At 38.4% G+C, this 14,674-nt stretch overlaps 1 protein-coding gene across 6 annotated transcripts in view; it reads left to right on the top strand.

Annotated features, from left to right (window-relative positions):
• LPAR1 (lysophosphatidic acid receptor 1) overlaps window positions 1-4,946 on the top strand; it is a 131,611-nt gene extending 126,665 nt beyond the window's left edge. For all 6 annotated transcript variants that reach the window (XM_077912883.1, XM_077912884.1, XM_077912882.1 and 3 more), the window contains exon 4: window positions 2,479-4,946. In XM_077912883.1, the coding sequence (XP_077769009.1) occupies window positions 2,479-2,780 (302 nt within the window). In that variant the 3' untranslated portion in view covers window positions 2,781-4,946. The remainder of the gene's footprint in view (window positions 1-2,478) is intronic.
• Window positions 4,947-14,674: the final 9,728 nt, after the last annotated feature.

The raw sequence follows: 14,674 nt of genomic DNA, 5'->3' as shown, positions 1-14,674 counted from the left end.
ATTTAAAATAAATCTGTTGAGATGCATGTTGCTGGTATCTAATCAAGCTCTGATTTTGAGTTCAATTAGAGCTTTGATAAAAGAAAGGGAAAGGAAACTTGCAAGAATGCTCTCCCATTCATGAAGGGCCTGCGTGTTTTTAGTTTCCAAGTAAATGGAATAATGGGACCATGCATTTTCCATCCAAGCATTTTCCACCCTGAGAATCATTCCCTTCCTGGCTTCTCAATGAATAATGCATTATTTCTGAAACCCAAGAGGCATTCCTTTGACTTCCCTTTATGTTTAGCTTTCTGAGTGATTTTCAAGCAAGGAAATTCAAGGACTTGGAATGAATGCTTTATTAACATTTTTACTTGAAGTTCAAATAGGTCCTTGGCTATTATCTCCTGATATTTGAAATATTTTTTTCTTTCTATCTAAGGCAAGTCTAAGGTATTGTATTTAATAGAAAATGAAGTACCTTGGACAGTCTTCAAAGTGAACAGCAGTTGAAAACCAATACACATTTGTGTTTTCGAACAAAGAGCTTGAGGAGGGTACTTTCCTCCTTTATTTTCATTTCCCTGCGGAATAGGTTCAAGGAAGAAAGCTCGCATTTAAAACGGGGCTGTTTTTGGAGACTAAATCTCATGTGTTTACATTTTACAAAACTCACTCCTTGAGGCTAGTCCAAATCCACGACCCCAGTCCAAGCCTGAATCTACTGAGGCCAATGCCATTGCAGTCTGAAGATGCAGTTGCACTTCAGTGGTCATCCGTGTTCACCGTGTGTTTCCCGTGGAGCCTGGTTATATATATGGGGTGAAGCTGTAAGGGGAGGCGATGGTGCCCACCGGTTCTGCTGACCCGTGTCCTCTTGGCCGACAGCAGATCCTGGAATAACAAGGTAGATTTTAGTGCTGTTTCACAATTTCCATTTTCCCTGGGAGCCAAATGAGTGATTTTAGGAACAAAGTCAACTGAAATTAAGAATATAGTCTGTATTTCCATGCTTTTGGACAGTTCTAGTAAGATCTTAACAATTCAGTATGGTTCGGAGGAAAGGAAAAGTTGATCTAAAGTAATGAAACAGCTAAAGCATAAAATTTGGTTTAAATTATTTAGGTTTGAAATGAGTCAATCAGAGAAGGACAAACATTATATGTTCTCATTCATTTGGGGAATATAAATAATAGTGAAAAGGAATAGAAGGGAAGGGAGAAGAAATTGGTAGGAAATATCAGAAAGGGAGACAGAACATAAAGACTCCTAACTCTGGGAAAGGAACTAGGGGTGGTGGAAGGGGAGGAGGGTGGGGGGTGGGGGTCAATGGGTGACGGGCACTGAGGGGGGCACTTGATGGGATGAGCACTGGGTCTTATTCTGTATGTTGGCAAATTGAACACCAATAAAAAATAAATTTATTATTAAAAATAAATAAATAAATAAATAAGGTTTTATGAAGTCCAGGGAGCAGAAATACAATATAGTGTTTTCTCAGTCCCTTCATTTGAAGGGATAATGGTTTCTCTCTCATATGGTGTTGTGCAGATTCAGTGAGTTAGTATTTTTTAAAGCATACAGAACAGCATCTTTTCAGGGATGGTTGAATAAAAAGTAAACATCCGTCATATCGCTGGAAATATGATGCTGAGCAGATAAAAACAGTATTATTGTTGTCATTGCTAAAATACATAACAATTATTTTCTTAGCACTCATTTACTCCTTACACCAAACCTGATGAGCTAAATATAAGTTCTCTTTTTCCACGTCAGAAAACGGAAGAAAATAATTGCCTAAATTCACCCAGTTATTTTTTTATTTTTATTTTTATTTTTTTTTAAAGATTTTATTTATTCATGAGAGACATAGAGAGGCAGAGACATAGGCAGAGGGAGAAGCAGGCTCCCTCTAGGGAGCCTAATGCGGGACTGGATCCCAGGACCCAGGATCATGACCTGAGCCAAAGGCAGACGCTCAACCACTGAGCCACCCAGGTGCCCCATCACCCAGTTTTTTAAATAACAAAGCAAGGATTTGGGTCCATTCAACCTGAATTCAGAAAATATTCCTTAATTAAACATTAAGGGGCATTTGTCACAGACTTACTTTTTGCCCTAAAACAACATTATACTGCTGAAACCCCCCCCCCCCCTTGTAGGTGTTGAGGTGTGTATACCCAATGCAGTCATTCATATCTCAGTTGCTAAGCTTTGCTCAAAGTAATGATCATCATTGTCTTGTAAATACTCAAATTTTAGTAGGGTCTGAATCAGTGAGATTCTATAAATTATTTTAACATTAAAACTTTCTTCTGTTCTCCCCCCCCCCACTCCGAAAATTAGCATTTCATTTCAGATGATGATCCGGTGGCTTTGAATCTCAGCATTTTTACATTGAACTGAAGTCATTTCACATTACGGTTGCTTGCTTCATAATTATGTATTTTTTTCTGTTCTTCTTTTTGAAAATCTTCTTGATCCCTGTCTTTGTAGGTGCCTTTATCATCTGCTGGACTCCTGGGTTGGTCCTGTTACTTCTCGATGTGTGCTGTCCTCAGTGTGATGTCCTGGCCTACGAGAAGTTTTTCCTTCTGCTCGCTGAGTTCAACTCCGCCATGAACCCCATCATCTACTCCTACCGCGACAAGGAGATGAGCGCCACCTTCAGACAGATCCTCTGCTGCCAGCGCAGTGACAGCACCAGCGGCCCCACGGAAGGCTCTGACCGCTCAGCTTCCTCCCTCAACCACACCATCTTGGCCGGAGTTCACAGCAATGACCACTCTGTGGTTTAGAAAGGCAACTAAGATGAGAAGCCAGCCATCCTTGATTGAGGGATGAACAGCCTCCCCCTACCCAGATGCCAGGGCAAGGTGTGGGGTGTGAGAGAGAGAGGAAAAATAAACTCGTGTACTTAAACACTAACCAATGGCAGTATTTGTTCCTAGACCCAACAAGACTTGAGAGATGTTGCAAATTAGCTTATGTGACCACCCTCATCCTGATCCCCCTTCCTTTTGAAAGTAGAAAGTGAAGATCTTGCAATGGAATTCATAAACAGACTCTGGAGTGTCCATTTAGACTACACTAACTAGACTTCAAAAGATTTTGTGTGGTTTGGTGCAAGTCAGAATAAATTCTGACTAATTGAATCCACAACTTCTTCTACATACAGGCTTCCCTTTTTTTTTATTTCTAAACGATACATTTCATTTAATAAACATGTTTATGCCTGTCAGCATGCTTGTGATGGATAAGACTATAGGCTGTTTTTAAACTATCATTAACTCCATTTTTTTTCCTTATGTAGGGAAACTGTAAATTAGAATTATTTTTTAGAAAGCATGCATGTAATGTATGTATGCAGTATGCCTTACTTAAAAAGATAAAAAGGGTATTAAAAATTTTAAATCTTCTAGGACATAGAAGAACCTAGATGTCAAAGCCAGTATTTGTTTAGGCTATGAAACAGTGCTCTAATATTACCTTTTTATCAAAGTGTTATAACACATCTAAAACCGGGAATGTAAATTTATTACCAAAAGAATATGTACTCTAAAAAAAAGTTACTGGAGATGAAATGCAGTACTATTGTTCCCACATATTTATAATCTCCAAGTGCATTCTAATTATCAGTACATCAGAGGAATGTTTTAATAGCCTGTGTTTTTCTGTATTATAAAATAATACATAGTCATTGTAGAAAACTTGAAAAATACAGAAATGTATAAAAGAGAAAAAAATAATTACTGGTAATATCACAACCCAGAAGTAACCACCGTTAACAGCTTTTCCCCTTGTGTATGCCTCTATGTATATTATATACCTTTTTATGTAATTGGCATCATACGTAAACAATTTTATAACCAGTGTTTTTCTTCCACTGCAGAGTTGTCACAATTTCCTATGGCATTAAAAATTTTATAAAAACATAATTTTAATGGCTATACAATATTCCACTTAATGGATGCAACTCCGTTTATTTAACCGTTCCCACATTGTTGGCTACTTAGGTCATTTCTAATTTTCGCTGTTATAAATAACGTTGCAGAAATTCTGTGTACATAAAACTTTGTCCATGTAATTGATTATTTACTTAGGACATATTCCCATGAAGGATTTTCTTTTTTAAATGTGAAATGTCTTTTTATGCTCTTACCTTTTCTAAAAAGGGATTTCCTGCTTTGCACCACAGGAGTGGCAGTTGAGAGGAAAGCTACTTAAGTTGCCGTTTTACATAGGAAATGCAGTGGTCACTTGAGTTGAGAGTGACTTCTTTTTATATCACAGATGGACTGGAAACAGTTGTCACAAATAACCAGGACGCCCTAATTAATATGTCTAGCAATCCCAAATTTTGTCCAAGGAGCCAATTTCCAGCTCTTGGTAGCCACAACTGTAATGTAGAGGTGAAGACAATGCAAAGAAATGAAACATACCAAGTGAATAAAGGATCTTCATTTAAATGGCTCGAGACCCTCCTGTAGCAAATGGGTTGAGTGTGTTGGTATGTGACTGGATACTGTGTATTCCTTCGGAATCACCTCCAATAGACTGCCACCATCGTAGGTGATATCTGTTCAATGGATTGTCCAGATGAACTAGTTATTGCACCAATTTGTTATAATAAGTAACCAGTAAAGTCCCAGTCATGAAGCAGGTATGGGAACGTTGGGAGTATGTTTAAGAGAAAGATGTCCAGTAGAATTGTTTTGTCTAGGAAGGAAGAAGTGCGTTCAGTCAGCATTTGAGCAGAGGGCAGACTTGTAAGGTGCCCACAGTGAAAAGAACATGGGGAGCCAGTTAGAAAGGTGTTTGCACATTCTTTTTACAAAATACAAAGCATTTTATGTGGGAAGTGAATGAAGTGAACTTGGACTTTCATGTGAGTATATTCTGGACTTTTTGAAATTAAAAACTTACTAATTGGACCTTAATAAATTCATTTTCAGAGTTTGGCAGTGCGTGGTTGTGGTCAGTGGTGTTTCTCTTGCTCAAAAAGTCTTCCAGTTTGTGTTGCATGGTGCCTTTCTTCTGTGAACGACTTTATTTCCCTGCCACCAGGGCTTCTGAACTCTTGAGGGGAAGCCACCATGTCCTTCCCCACCTCAGAACTGCTGCTTTCCAATGTCAGTAATAAGTCTCATTCTTTGTGTGAGTTTCTTTTGGAAAAAGTGATTTTTATGAAAACCTTATGGTGACTTCATGAAAAACGCTCACTAGGAGTTTATAAAGTCACAGTGATCTTCATGCTTATTGATTTTTTCTTTTTTTTTTTTAAGATGTATTTATTTATTTTAGAGAGGTGGGGAGGGGCAGAAGGGAGACAATCTCAAGCAGACTCCTGGCTGAGTGGAGAGTCCCATGCGGGGCATGACCTCACGACCCATGAGATCATGACCTGAGCCGAAACCAAGAGTCGGACACTTAACTGACTGAGCCACCCAGGCACCCCTTCATGCTTGTTGATTTTAATTACTAACAAAAGTCATAGGTATTTTCCAATTATATGCCAATTATATTCTTTGAAATATATTGCTAAGATGTTGGAGAAGATAAAACATTTATTCAAATGTCCCAATGAGTATTTGGAAGAGTTCTGAATCTTTAAATTTAGGTGGTTTTAAGATTGTTAGAAATCAGGTATCTTAGAACTCTTCTTCACGAATTAACCACCCCTCACATATTGCCTTTTTTAAATTAGCAAAGCCATCATTTTCTAGACTCAGAACCTCAGCTGATATATAATTAATGAGTCTTACTTGTTTTTTCATTTTCTTTTCCAATTAACTATTAGGTTCCACTCTGTCTTCCTCCTAATTTATTCTACTAGTCCCTAAACTTTTGAAATGTAATATTGTGATATTGTTTCTAGCCCTTTTTCTTTTAAAGATTTTATTTATTTGAGATAGAGCATGAGCCAGGAGTAGAGGGAGAGAGAGAAGCAGACGCCCTGCTGAGCAGAGAGCCTGATGCAGAACTTGATTCCAGGACCCCGAGACCATGATCTGAACCAAAAGGACATGCTTAACTAACTGAGCTCCTCTAGCCCTCTTTTAAAAACCCAACTGGTGATTCTTGCTAGATTAAAACTGTAGAAGCACATCTGTATCAGGTTCCTTCATTACACCAAGGTAAGAACATTTTTATGGCAAGACTTTTGAAACAAATTACTTACTTTTAACATCAAGTGAGCTTCACCTGACCCCAAACCCTCCAAAGGATGGGGGTTTGTATGTGTGTTGGGGCGGGCTTGGATGTAGGCATCACCTGAGAGAAGAAATGTGTATAACTAAGAGCCAAAATGGGTCAGCGATCTTCCAACATGGTGTGTTCATTCTGTAACATTCATTCACCTGTACCTTGATAGTCTCCCCCATAAAATTCTCTAGTTCTTCTTGTAAATACTTACAGACTATTTACGAATCTGTTTAATGGTGTGACATCTAAAGGCCATCTTAAAATCTAAAGCAGAGATTGGCAAACTAAGACCCATTGACCAGACTACCAGTTTTTGTATGAACTAAGGATGAGCTTTACATTCTTAAATGATTGGGGAACAGGGGAGGACTATCTTGTAACACATGGAGATTATGTGAAATTCAAACTTCAGTGTCAAATAGTTATATTGGAATACAGCCACCCTCGTCAGTATATCGTTTCTGGCTATTTTTTGTACTGCAATAGCAGAACTGAATAGTTGCAACAGAGATCATCCCTTGAAGTCTAAAATAGTTACTCTCTGACCCTTTACAGAAAAACTGTGCCAACCCCTGATTTAGATATTTCATTTTCACCCATGCTGCCCTCCTCATTTGACAGTGTATTGTTTACTGGAAGGGGGAGGGAGAAGTGGGGCATGCTATGATCTCTTGAGCTCTTGACTGCAGAAACGATTATCAATTGCATTTTTTATACTAAACATAATTTTTATTTTGAAACAATCTCAAAGTTTGCCAAATTTACAGAACATTTTCTTGAACCATTTGGAAGTTGCTGACATGGTGCCCCATCATCCTCAAAAGCTGTGTCAGTCCTGCAGACGTTTTATTTCACAGTTCGAATACAGCCATCAAAATCAGGAAATTCACACTGATAAACTACCATTTAATTCACAGGCCTGTTTAAGTTTCACCAATTTTTCCACCAATGTTCCTTGCAGCAGAAGAATCGAGTCTAGGATCACTGGTTGTATTTAATTACCACAACTCTTGAGGCTTCTTCAATCTTGAAAAATCCCCAAGTCTTTCCTTGACCTTCATGACCCAAGATCACTGGTCATTTTGTAGAATGTCCCTGAATTTGGGTTTAATATTTCTTTATGATTAGGTTCATGTTACTTTGATAAAAATAACACAGACGTGTTGCTGTGGTTCTTCTCACTGCATCCTATCAAGTAGCCCATGACATTGATTTGTTCCATTACGGGTGATATCAACTTTGGTTACTTGATTCAGGTGTTGCCTGCCAGATTTCTCCACTGTGAAGAAAACCATTCTTTTTACTTTTTTACTTTTTAATTGTTTTGCTTTTAAAATTCTTTGTAATAATAGCATTTTGTAAGAAATATTCTATTCCTCATGGAATTTTAATGTCTTAGCATCCATCAGTATTCCTTAGATGAATGAATCATTACTGCGATGTTTGCCAAATGATTTTTTTTTTTTAAAGATTTTACTTACGCATGAGAGACACAGAGAGAGAGGCAGAGGGAGAAGTCCCGATGCAGGACTCGATCCCAGGACCCTGGGGTCACCCCCTGAGCCGAAGGCAGGGCTCAACTATGAGCCACCCAGGTGCCCCCCTAAATGATGAATTTCTAATTCTTTTTTTCCTCTGAATTTCAGGTTAGCTTTCTACTGTAAGAAAAAGTTTCGTCCTCTCCTATTTACTTATATCAATATGGGCTCATAATTCCAATTTTATTCAAGTAGTTATAATGTTGCTAACATTTTAAAATTAAGCTTTCTTTTTGAGGTAACTGTAGATTCACATGCAGTGGTAAGAAATAATCTGGAGAGATTCCTTTTATCCTTTACCCAGTTTCCACCAATAGTACTATCTTGCCAAACCAATGTAAATCACAACCAGGATATTGACATTGATACGATGTATAGAGTGGTTCCCTTACCACAAAGATCCCTCCTGTTACACTTTTATAGCCACAGTCCTTTCCGTGACCCCCATCCTGACCCCTAGCAACCGCTAATCTGTTCTCCAATTCATCAAATACATTTTAACATTTTCACACTGAAACTTCTAGTACTTTTTTAAAACAATGGTTGCAACTTGGAGGGCCTGATACTTCCCTACAGCTTGTGTGTGTACTTGTTCAGAGACCGAGTTTTGTGATTATAAAAATTGCACAGACATAACTATTTCAAGGAATACAGAAATGGATCAAGTAGAAAGTAAAAATCTCTCCTCACAGGTGGAAGCGAGACCACAGATCTCTGTTGCATTACCTAAGAAAAAGAGACCCTTACAAAGGGATCTTATATTTCATTTTATACAACTTTCAGTATCTTCGCATTGACATCAGGGAAGCCAGAGTTCATTTTGCTTTGATATAATATTGTTTATAACTGGTTTGCATCTTATTTCTTGAAACTTTCGGGAAAGGAATCTTTTTTTCTTTTTAAAAAAGATTTTATTTATTCATGAGAGACACAGGCAGAGGGAGTAGCAGGCTCCATGCAGGGAGCCCGACGTGGGACTTGATCCCAGGTCTCCCGGATCACGCCCTGGGCCAAAGGCAGACGCTCAACCCCTGAGCCACCCAGGTGTCCCCTTCCACAACCTGATAAAGGTTTTCCCTGCCATTTAAGAATGCTGCAGTTAAAATTAAGTAGGAACAATGAAGTACCAAGGTCCGGGCTTTCAAATTAATGTTTTATCAATATTAGTTTGTGCTTTCTGAGTGTGTCTTGTTTAGCTTACCTTGACATGCTTTGGGAAGATTTTTAATATTAGTATACGTTGGATTTGTAATGTGATCTGCAGCTTACAGAAGACACATAATTTGTAATTTGGTCTTTGTAAAACCCCTCTTCCACATGAAGAAACTGGATCTCAGAGGAAAAATCAGGGACCTAATATTTGTTGTCTATAGAATTATTTCAACATAATTGCATCTATTCTATGTGGCAATCCATAATTCCTCGTACGTCCTTATCCTGGGTCCCCAAACAAATTTTGAGTTCCTTGAGGGGTAAGATGTATTGCATTATTTTTATCTTTTAAAGAACTTGGCACAGTAAAAGCAATAGAAGGTAACAGGTCATAAACAGGTGCATGATTCGTTTTGTGCGGTGCTTAGACTTGTATAGGCATTCAGGTATGACTGTATCCCAAACTTGATTATAAATTCTTTGAGAATGAGATCATCTTGTACTTTATGCCTTTTTATGATGCAAATTACTGGAACAAAACTACAAAGATGGTGCCATTTACTTAATGGTTCTTTATTGAGAACTATAAAACCATAATTAGACGTGATAGTTGATATGATCTCATTCTTTTCTTGTTCACAAGGCCTCTTTGAGAGCCCTCCCTATACCAGGCACGTATGGTACTGCTGTGAATGAGATAGGCAAGATCTTTAAAAGGAGCTTAGAATTTAGGAATGCAGCAGAAAATGGAGAGACACAAGTTAAAAATAAAATTACAAATTGTATTGAGTTGTGAAGGAAACTCTGGCATGACAAAAATGAAAGGAAAATAAAAGGAATAAAGACGGCAGGGAGAGAGACTGCTTTTTAAAGAATAGTCTAGAAAGGCTCCATCTTAGTATAGGAACTGTCCCCTCAAAATCCTCACCTTGGGCCTGAGTTGCACAAAGGTGTGACTCTGTGAAGCTCCTGAACCTGAATCCACTCTGGGAAATTGTGCACACCCAAACCACCCATTAGAAAAAGGGCACCCACCTAGCATAGGTAGATAGGAATTCCCAGCAAGATGCACAAATGCTTGGTAGGAGATTGCATAGCATTTTGGAAAGAAGAGCAAGTATAGACTGTGAGATTGAGGCTTGAAAGGCAGGAGGCAGCCATGATGTCTTGAGCGATTTAGAGAGTCATTGTGTCCTGATAATTATGGGGAATGGGTTAAAGGATTTAAGGAGTGGCACAGTCCGGTTTACATTTCAGAATAAATTGAAGACAAGGAAGCCCAGAGGCAAAAGACAAGATCAATGGCTGTCTCACTTGCTGGGATGAAAGATGAAGGTGGTAATGGAGGTGCAGAGGAGGAGGTGGCTGGATTTGTGAGGGCTTGGACCCCAGAGATTGTGCGGATAAGGTCCTAAGCGATGACCTTGGCCCCCAGATGGATGGGGATGTGATGTGGTGAGGTAAGGAACACAGATGAGGAGCAAGTTTACAGGAAAGCGATAATGAGTAAAATTTGAGGTAGCCATGAGCTGCCCAAGGAGAACGATGCAGTAGCAAAGTGGCCATGTGATACACGAAGCCCAGGGTACCCCTCTGGCCTGAAGATCCAGATTTAGAGTCCGATGTCTTCTGCTGTCGTCCAGCCACATTCCTCCTCAAGCCAGGAAGCACAGAGTCTTTGATATGTTTAAGAGAAAGAAAGAAAAGGAAGGAAATAGGGAGAAATAAAAGGGCAGAACTTGATATCTGAAAATATTATCCAGGAATAAGTGGAGAGGTTTCTTGTAAACGAAATAAGGTTAGCTATCTATAACATATTTGGGGTTTTTACTTGGTAACAGATATATATATATATATATATATATATATATATATATATATAATCTCCAAGGTTGGTAAATATGTATCTACCTTAACGTGTAATTGAAGTAGACATTTTTAGAGCTTATCTATATTTTATTTCCCCCTCCTTCCAAGGCTCTTGGAAAACTACCTACCTGCTAGGCAAGTCCTTGTGACTAATGGCCAGCGGACTATATGAGTGGATGCGACAAATGTCATTTCTAGGCCAAGAAACTAAAAAGCCCTTGTGCTACTCTCCAGATCTTTTCGCCGAAAGCCAAACATGGAGACATGAACATGAAAAGACTGAGGTCCCCATCAGCCTGAGACCTTGACTGATGAGGCAGAGAAAAACCCCTGCCAATTCATACCCAACGTACAGCATGATCAAGAAATAAACACTTGCTGTGTCTACGGTGGGCTTTTGCGGTTCATTTGTTACTGCCACATAACCTAACTTACGTTGACAAATAGTATTAAATTTTGATGAATATTATGATTCTAATCTTTTCTAGGTCATAAGGAAGATACATTTAAATTTTTTAACTTTGGTAGAGGATACCAAAATACATTCCAAAAAAAAAAAATCATACCCATTTAGAGTCCTACAGTATATACACAGGCAAAAACCTGAATCTAGACACAGGCAGACTTTATACCCCTCCTAAGAATGAACTCAAAATGGATCAAAGATTTAAATGTCAAACACAAAACTTAAACTCCTAGACGTTAGAAGAGAAGTAACTCTAGATGACCTTGGGTGCAGCAATGATTTTTTTTTAGACACAACACCAAACGCATGACCCATGAAAGAAATAATGGGTAAACTAGCCCTCATTAATATTAAAAACATCTGCTCTATAAAAGACACAAGAGCATGAAAAAATAAGCCACAGACTGGGAGAAAATATTTGCAAAAGATATATCTGATAAAGCACTGTCATCCAAAATATGCAAAGAACTCCTAAAATTCAACAATAAATTAGTCCAATTTAAAAGTGGGGTAAAGACCTGAACTGGCACCTCACAAAAGAAGTTCTGTAGGTAGCACACAAGCATATGAAAAGATACGATTTTCTGCCATTAGGGAATTCCACAGTAAAAGAGAAATGAGAGACCACCACACACCCGTTAGAATGGCAAAAATCCACAATACTGACAATATCACATTCTGGTAAGGCTATGGAGTCATCACAACTCTCACGCATTGCTGGCAGGAACACAAAATGGTGCAGCCACTTGGGAAGACAAATTGGTGGTTTCTTACAAAACTAAACTTAATCTCAGCATAGGACCCAGCAGTCACTCTCCTTGATATTCACCCAAAGGAACTGAAAACTTTCCACATAAAAACTCTGCACATCGATGGGAGTTTATAGCAGAGATACCACTTTTTTCAGTGTTTTTTTTGTTTGTTTGTTTTGTTTTTGTTTTTTTTTTTTTTTAGAAGCCCTGCTGTTCAGACGGTCCTTGGAGACACCAACTTAGATCTTTCTGATATCTGAGGAAAATATTTTATAGTCACAAGCTGAGCTTCATTGTTCGATCATGTTCTCCTGACTGTGCCCTCAATTTCTTCTATGCCGGAAGCCTGGCATCATTTGCCATTTTTAGAAATTGACACTTTCAAACAATTCTGGCTCCTTTATATTTAACAGTCCTTTCTTTAGCTCATCTGTCCCTTGTTGTCATTTACTATAAATGACAAAAGGAAGACAAGCAAAATCTCCAACACTTTACCTGGAAACGTCTTTCTTAAACCATGCAGTTCACTGGTCCATGTTCTACTTCCTGTGATGTAGGTGTCAGTGTTTCTAAACGTTCTGCTCCTGTTTTAAAAGGATCCCTTTGCCTTCAATTTCCAATACTGTTTTTCTTTCGCTGTTAAGTCTTCACCAGCGGGGCATCACATTTATGACGCCAGCTTTGGAAATGTCGCATTGTCACTTCTTTGGTGTTACTGGAATCTATTATTGAATAATTTCTTCGGCTGGGATCCCCCAAAACTCAGTCCTGTGCCTCTTCTCTTCCTTTCCTATCTTTTACTAGATACTGTCATCCAGTTCCATGATCTTAAAAACATCTGTAAGCTGACAGCTCTTAAATTTTTATCTGTGACTGCTGCACAGGCTCTGGACTCCCTACCTTAAGAGTTTTCAGGATGTAAGAAAAAAAATGAAAGCCCTGATTTGTTTTTCAGGGTTCTGTTATTCACAGCTGAATGTATTTCTAGTTACGTATTCATTGGATCATGTCATAGTATCTCTACTTAACGTTGAACATTTCAAAAATAGGATCATACTTCATCTTACATGTTCTGAATTCCTTTAAAATTTTTTTTGCTTCCCAGGGAAGCACCTATTAAGCATGTGCTGGGTTAAACATTATGGCACATATTTGAGAACGTGTGGTCAACAGGGAGGTTGTAGCACGTCCTCACAGAGTTTATAATCCAGAAGGGAGAGAAGCCATTGGGAGAATGATGATTACAAGTGAGATGGATATGATGGGAAGGGGGCTTTACCTTGTCTGAGAGTGGGGATGAAGCCCAAGCAAGGTTTCCCTGAGAAAATCCCTTTAAACTTCACAGCCAATAAATAAATAAATAAATAAATAAATAAATAAATAAATAAATAAAATAAAATAAAATAAAATAAAATAAAATAAAATAAAATAAAATAAAATAAAATAAAATAAAAAATAAAGTTCACAGCCGAGGACTGTAGACATCATCTACGAAAAAGAGGGCAGGAAAGGTTGATGGAACATCATGCATAAAAGTTTTAAGGCATGCCCTCAACCTGAAAGATTACGTACATGGAGCATGAAAAAGGGGAGCAGAGTAAGATGATTATTAGGAACTATGTCGAGTGGAATCCTGTAATTTGTGCTGAGTTTTTCTTTTGAGTAAAGGGCAGGGAGCCACCCAAGGGTTTCAAGGCAGGGAGAGAAGTGATGGGCTGTGTTGATTCAAAAGCTTACTGACTGTGTAATAGTTGAGGGGGGGGGTACATGTGGATGGAAGGAGGTCAGCAGGATGCACTAATGTGAAAAGTGATATTCGCTTAGACTAGGCTGTTGGCAGTAAAGATGGACAAAAGTGGGAATATTTTAGATGTAAGAGATGGAAGCAGTCAGGATTTAGTAATGTGATGGACTGTGTTGCAAGGGGAAATGAATAATAATGTTCTCTTGTCTCCGACTTAACCACTGCATGGTAGTGGTGCCATTTACTGAGATAGGAAAACTTAGAGAAGGAACAGATTTGGGGTGAGGGTAAGATGAAGAATAGGAGTTCATTTGCAGATGTGTTTGGTAGTGGCTATGTCTGGGATTTCTACAAGGAGGTCTGTTTATTCCTGAAGCACAGGACTGAATGTATGTTAATGTTTGTCTTATTAAAAGATATCACTTTTGGGGGCAATACTTGATATACTTTAGACATTTATTGGTGATATCCCTCTAAAATCCTCAATAATATTAAAAAAATAATGATTGCTCAATCTGGTCTAGTAGAACCAGCAACTTTCATTTTTTTAAAAAGTACAAATCTGTTAAAAATGTAAAAAAGGGATCCCTGGGTGGCGCAGTGGTTTAGCACCTGCCTTTGGCCCAGGGCACGATCCTGGAGACCCGGGATCGAATCCCACATCGGGCTCCCGGTGCATGGAGCCTGCTTCTCCCTCTGTCTATGTCTCTGCCTCTCTCTCTCTCTGTAACTATCATAAATAAATTAAAAAAATTTTTAAAAAATGTAAAAGATACCACTTTTCTATTAATTATATTCCCTTCTTACTATTGCTGCATTACTATTTCCTTTATGTCTTTGGTAGAGGTTGTCATTAGTATTTTCCAAGCAATAGCTATTGGGTTGTGTTATTCATCCTACTACCTTCTTCTATTTGAATTTAATTCTTGATTCTATTTTTGTTAATTTTACTTAATAGCCTGGCCTT

The sequence above is a fragment of the Canis aureus genome, chromosome 10 (assembly GCF_053574225.1).
Source record: "Canis aureus isolate CA01 chromosome 10, VMU_Caureus_v.1.0, whole genome shotgun sequence".
NCBI lineage: Eukaryota > Metazoa > Chordata > Mammalia > Carnivora > Canidae > Canis > Canis aureus.
Note: the sequence above shows the minus strand (reverse complement) of the source record. Positions and strands in the feature narration are given on the sequence as shown.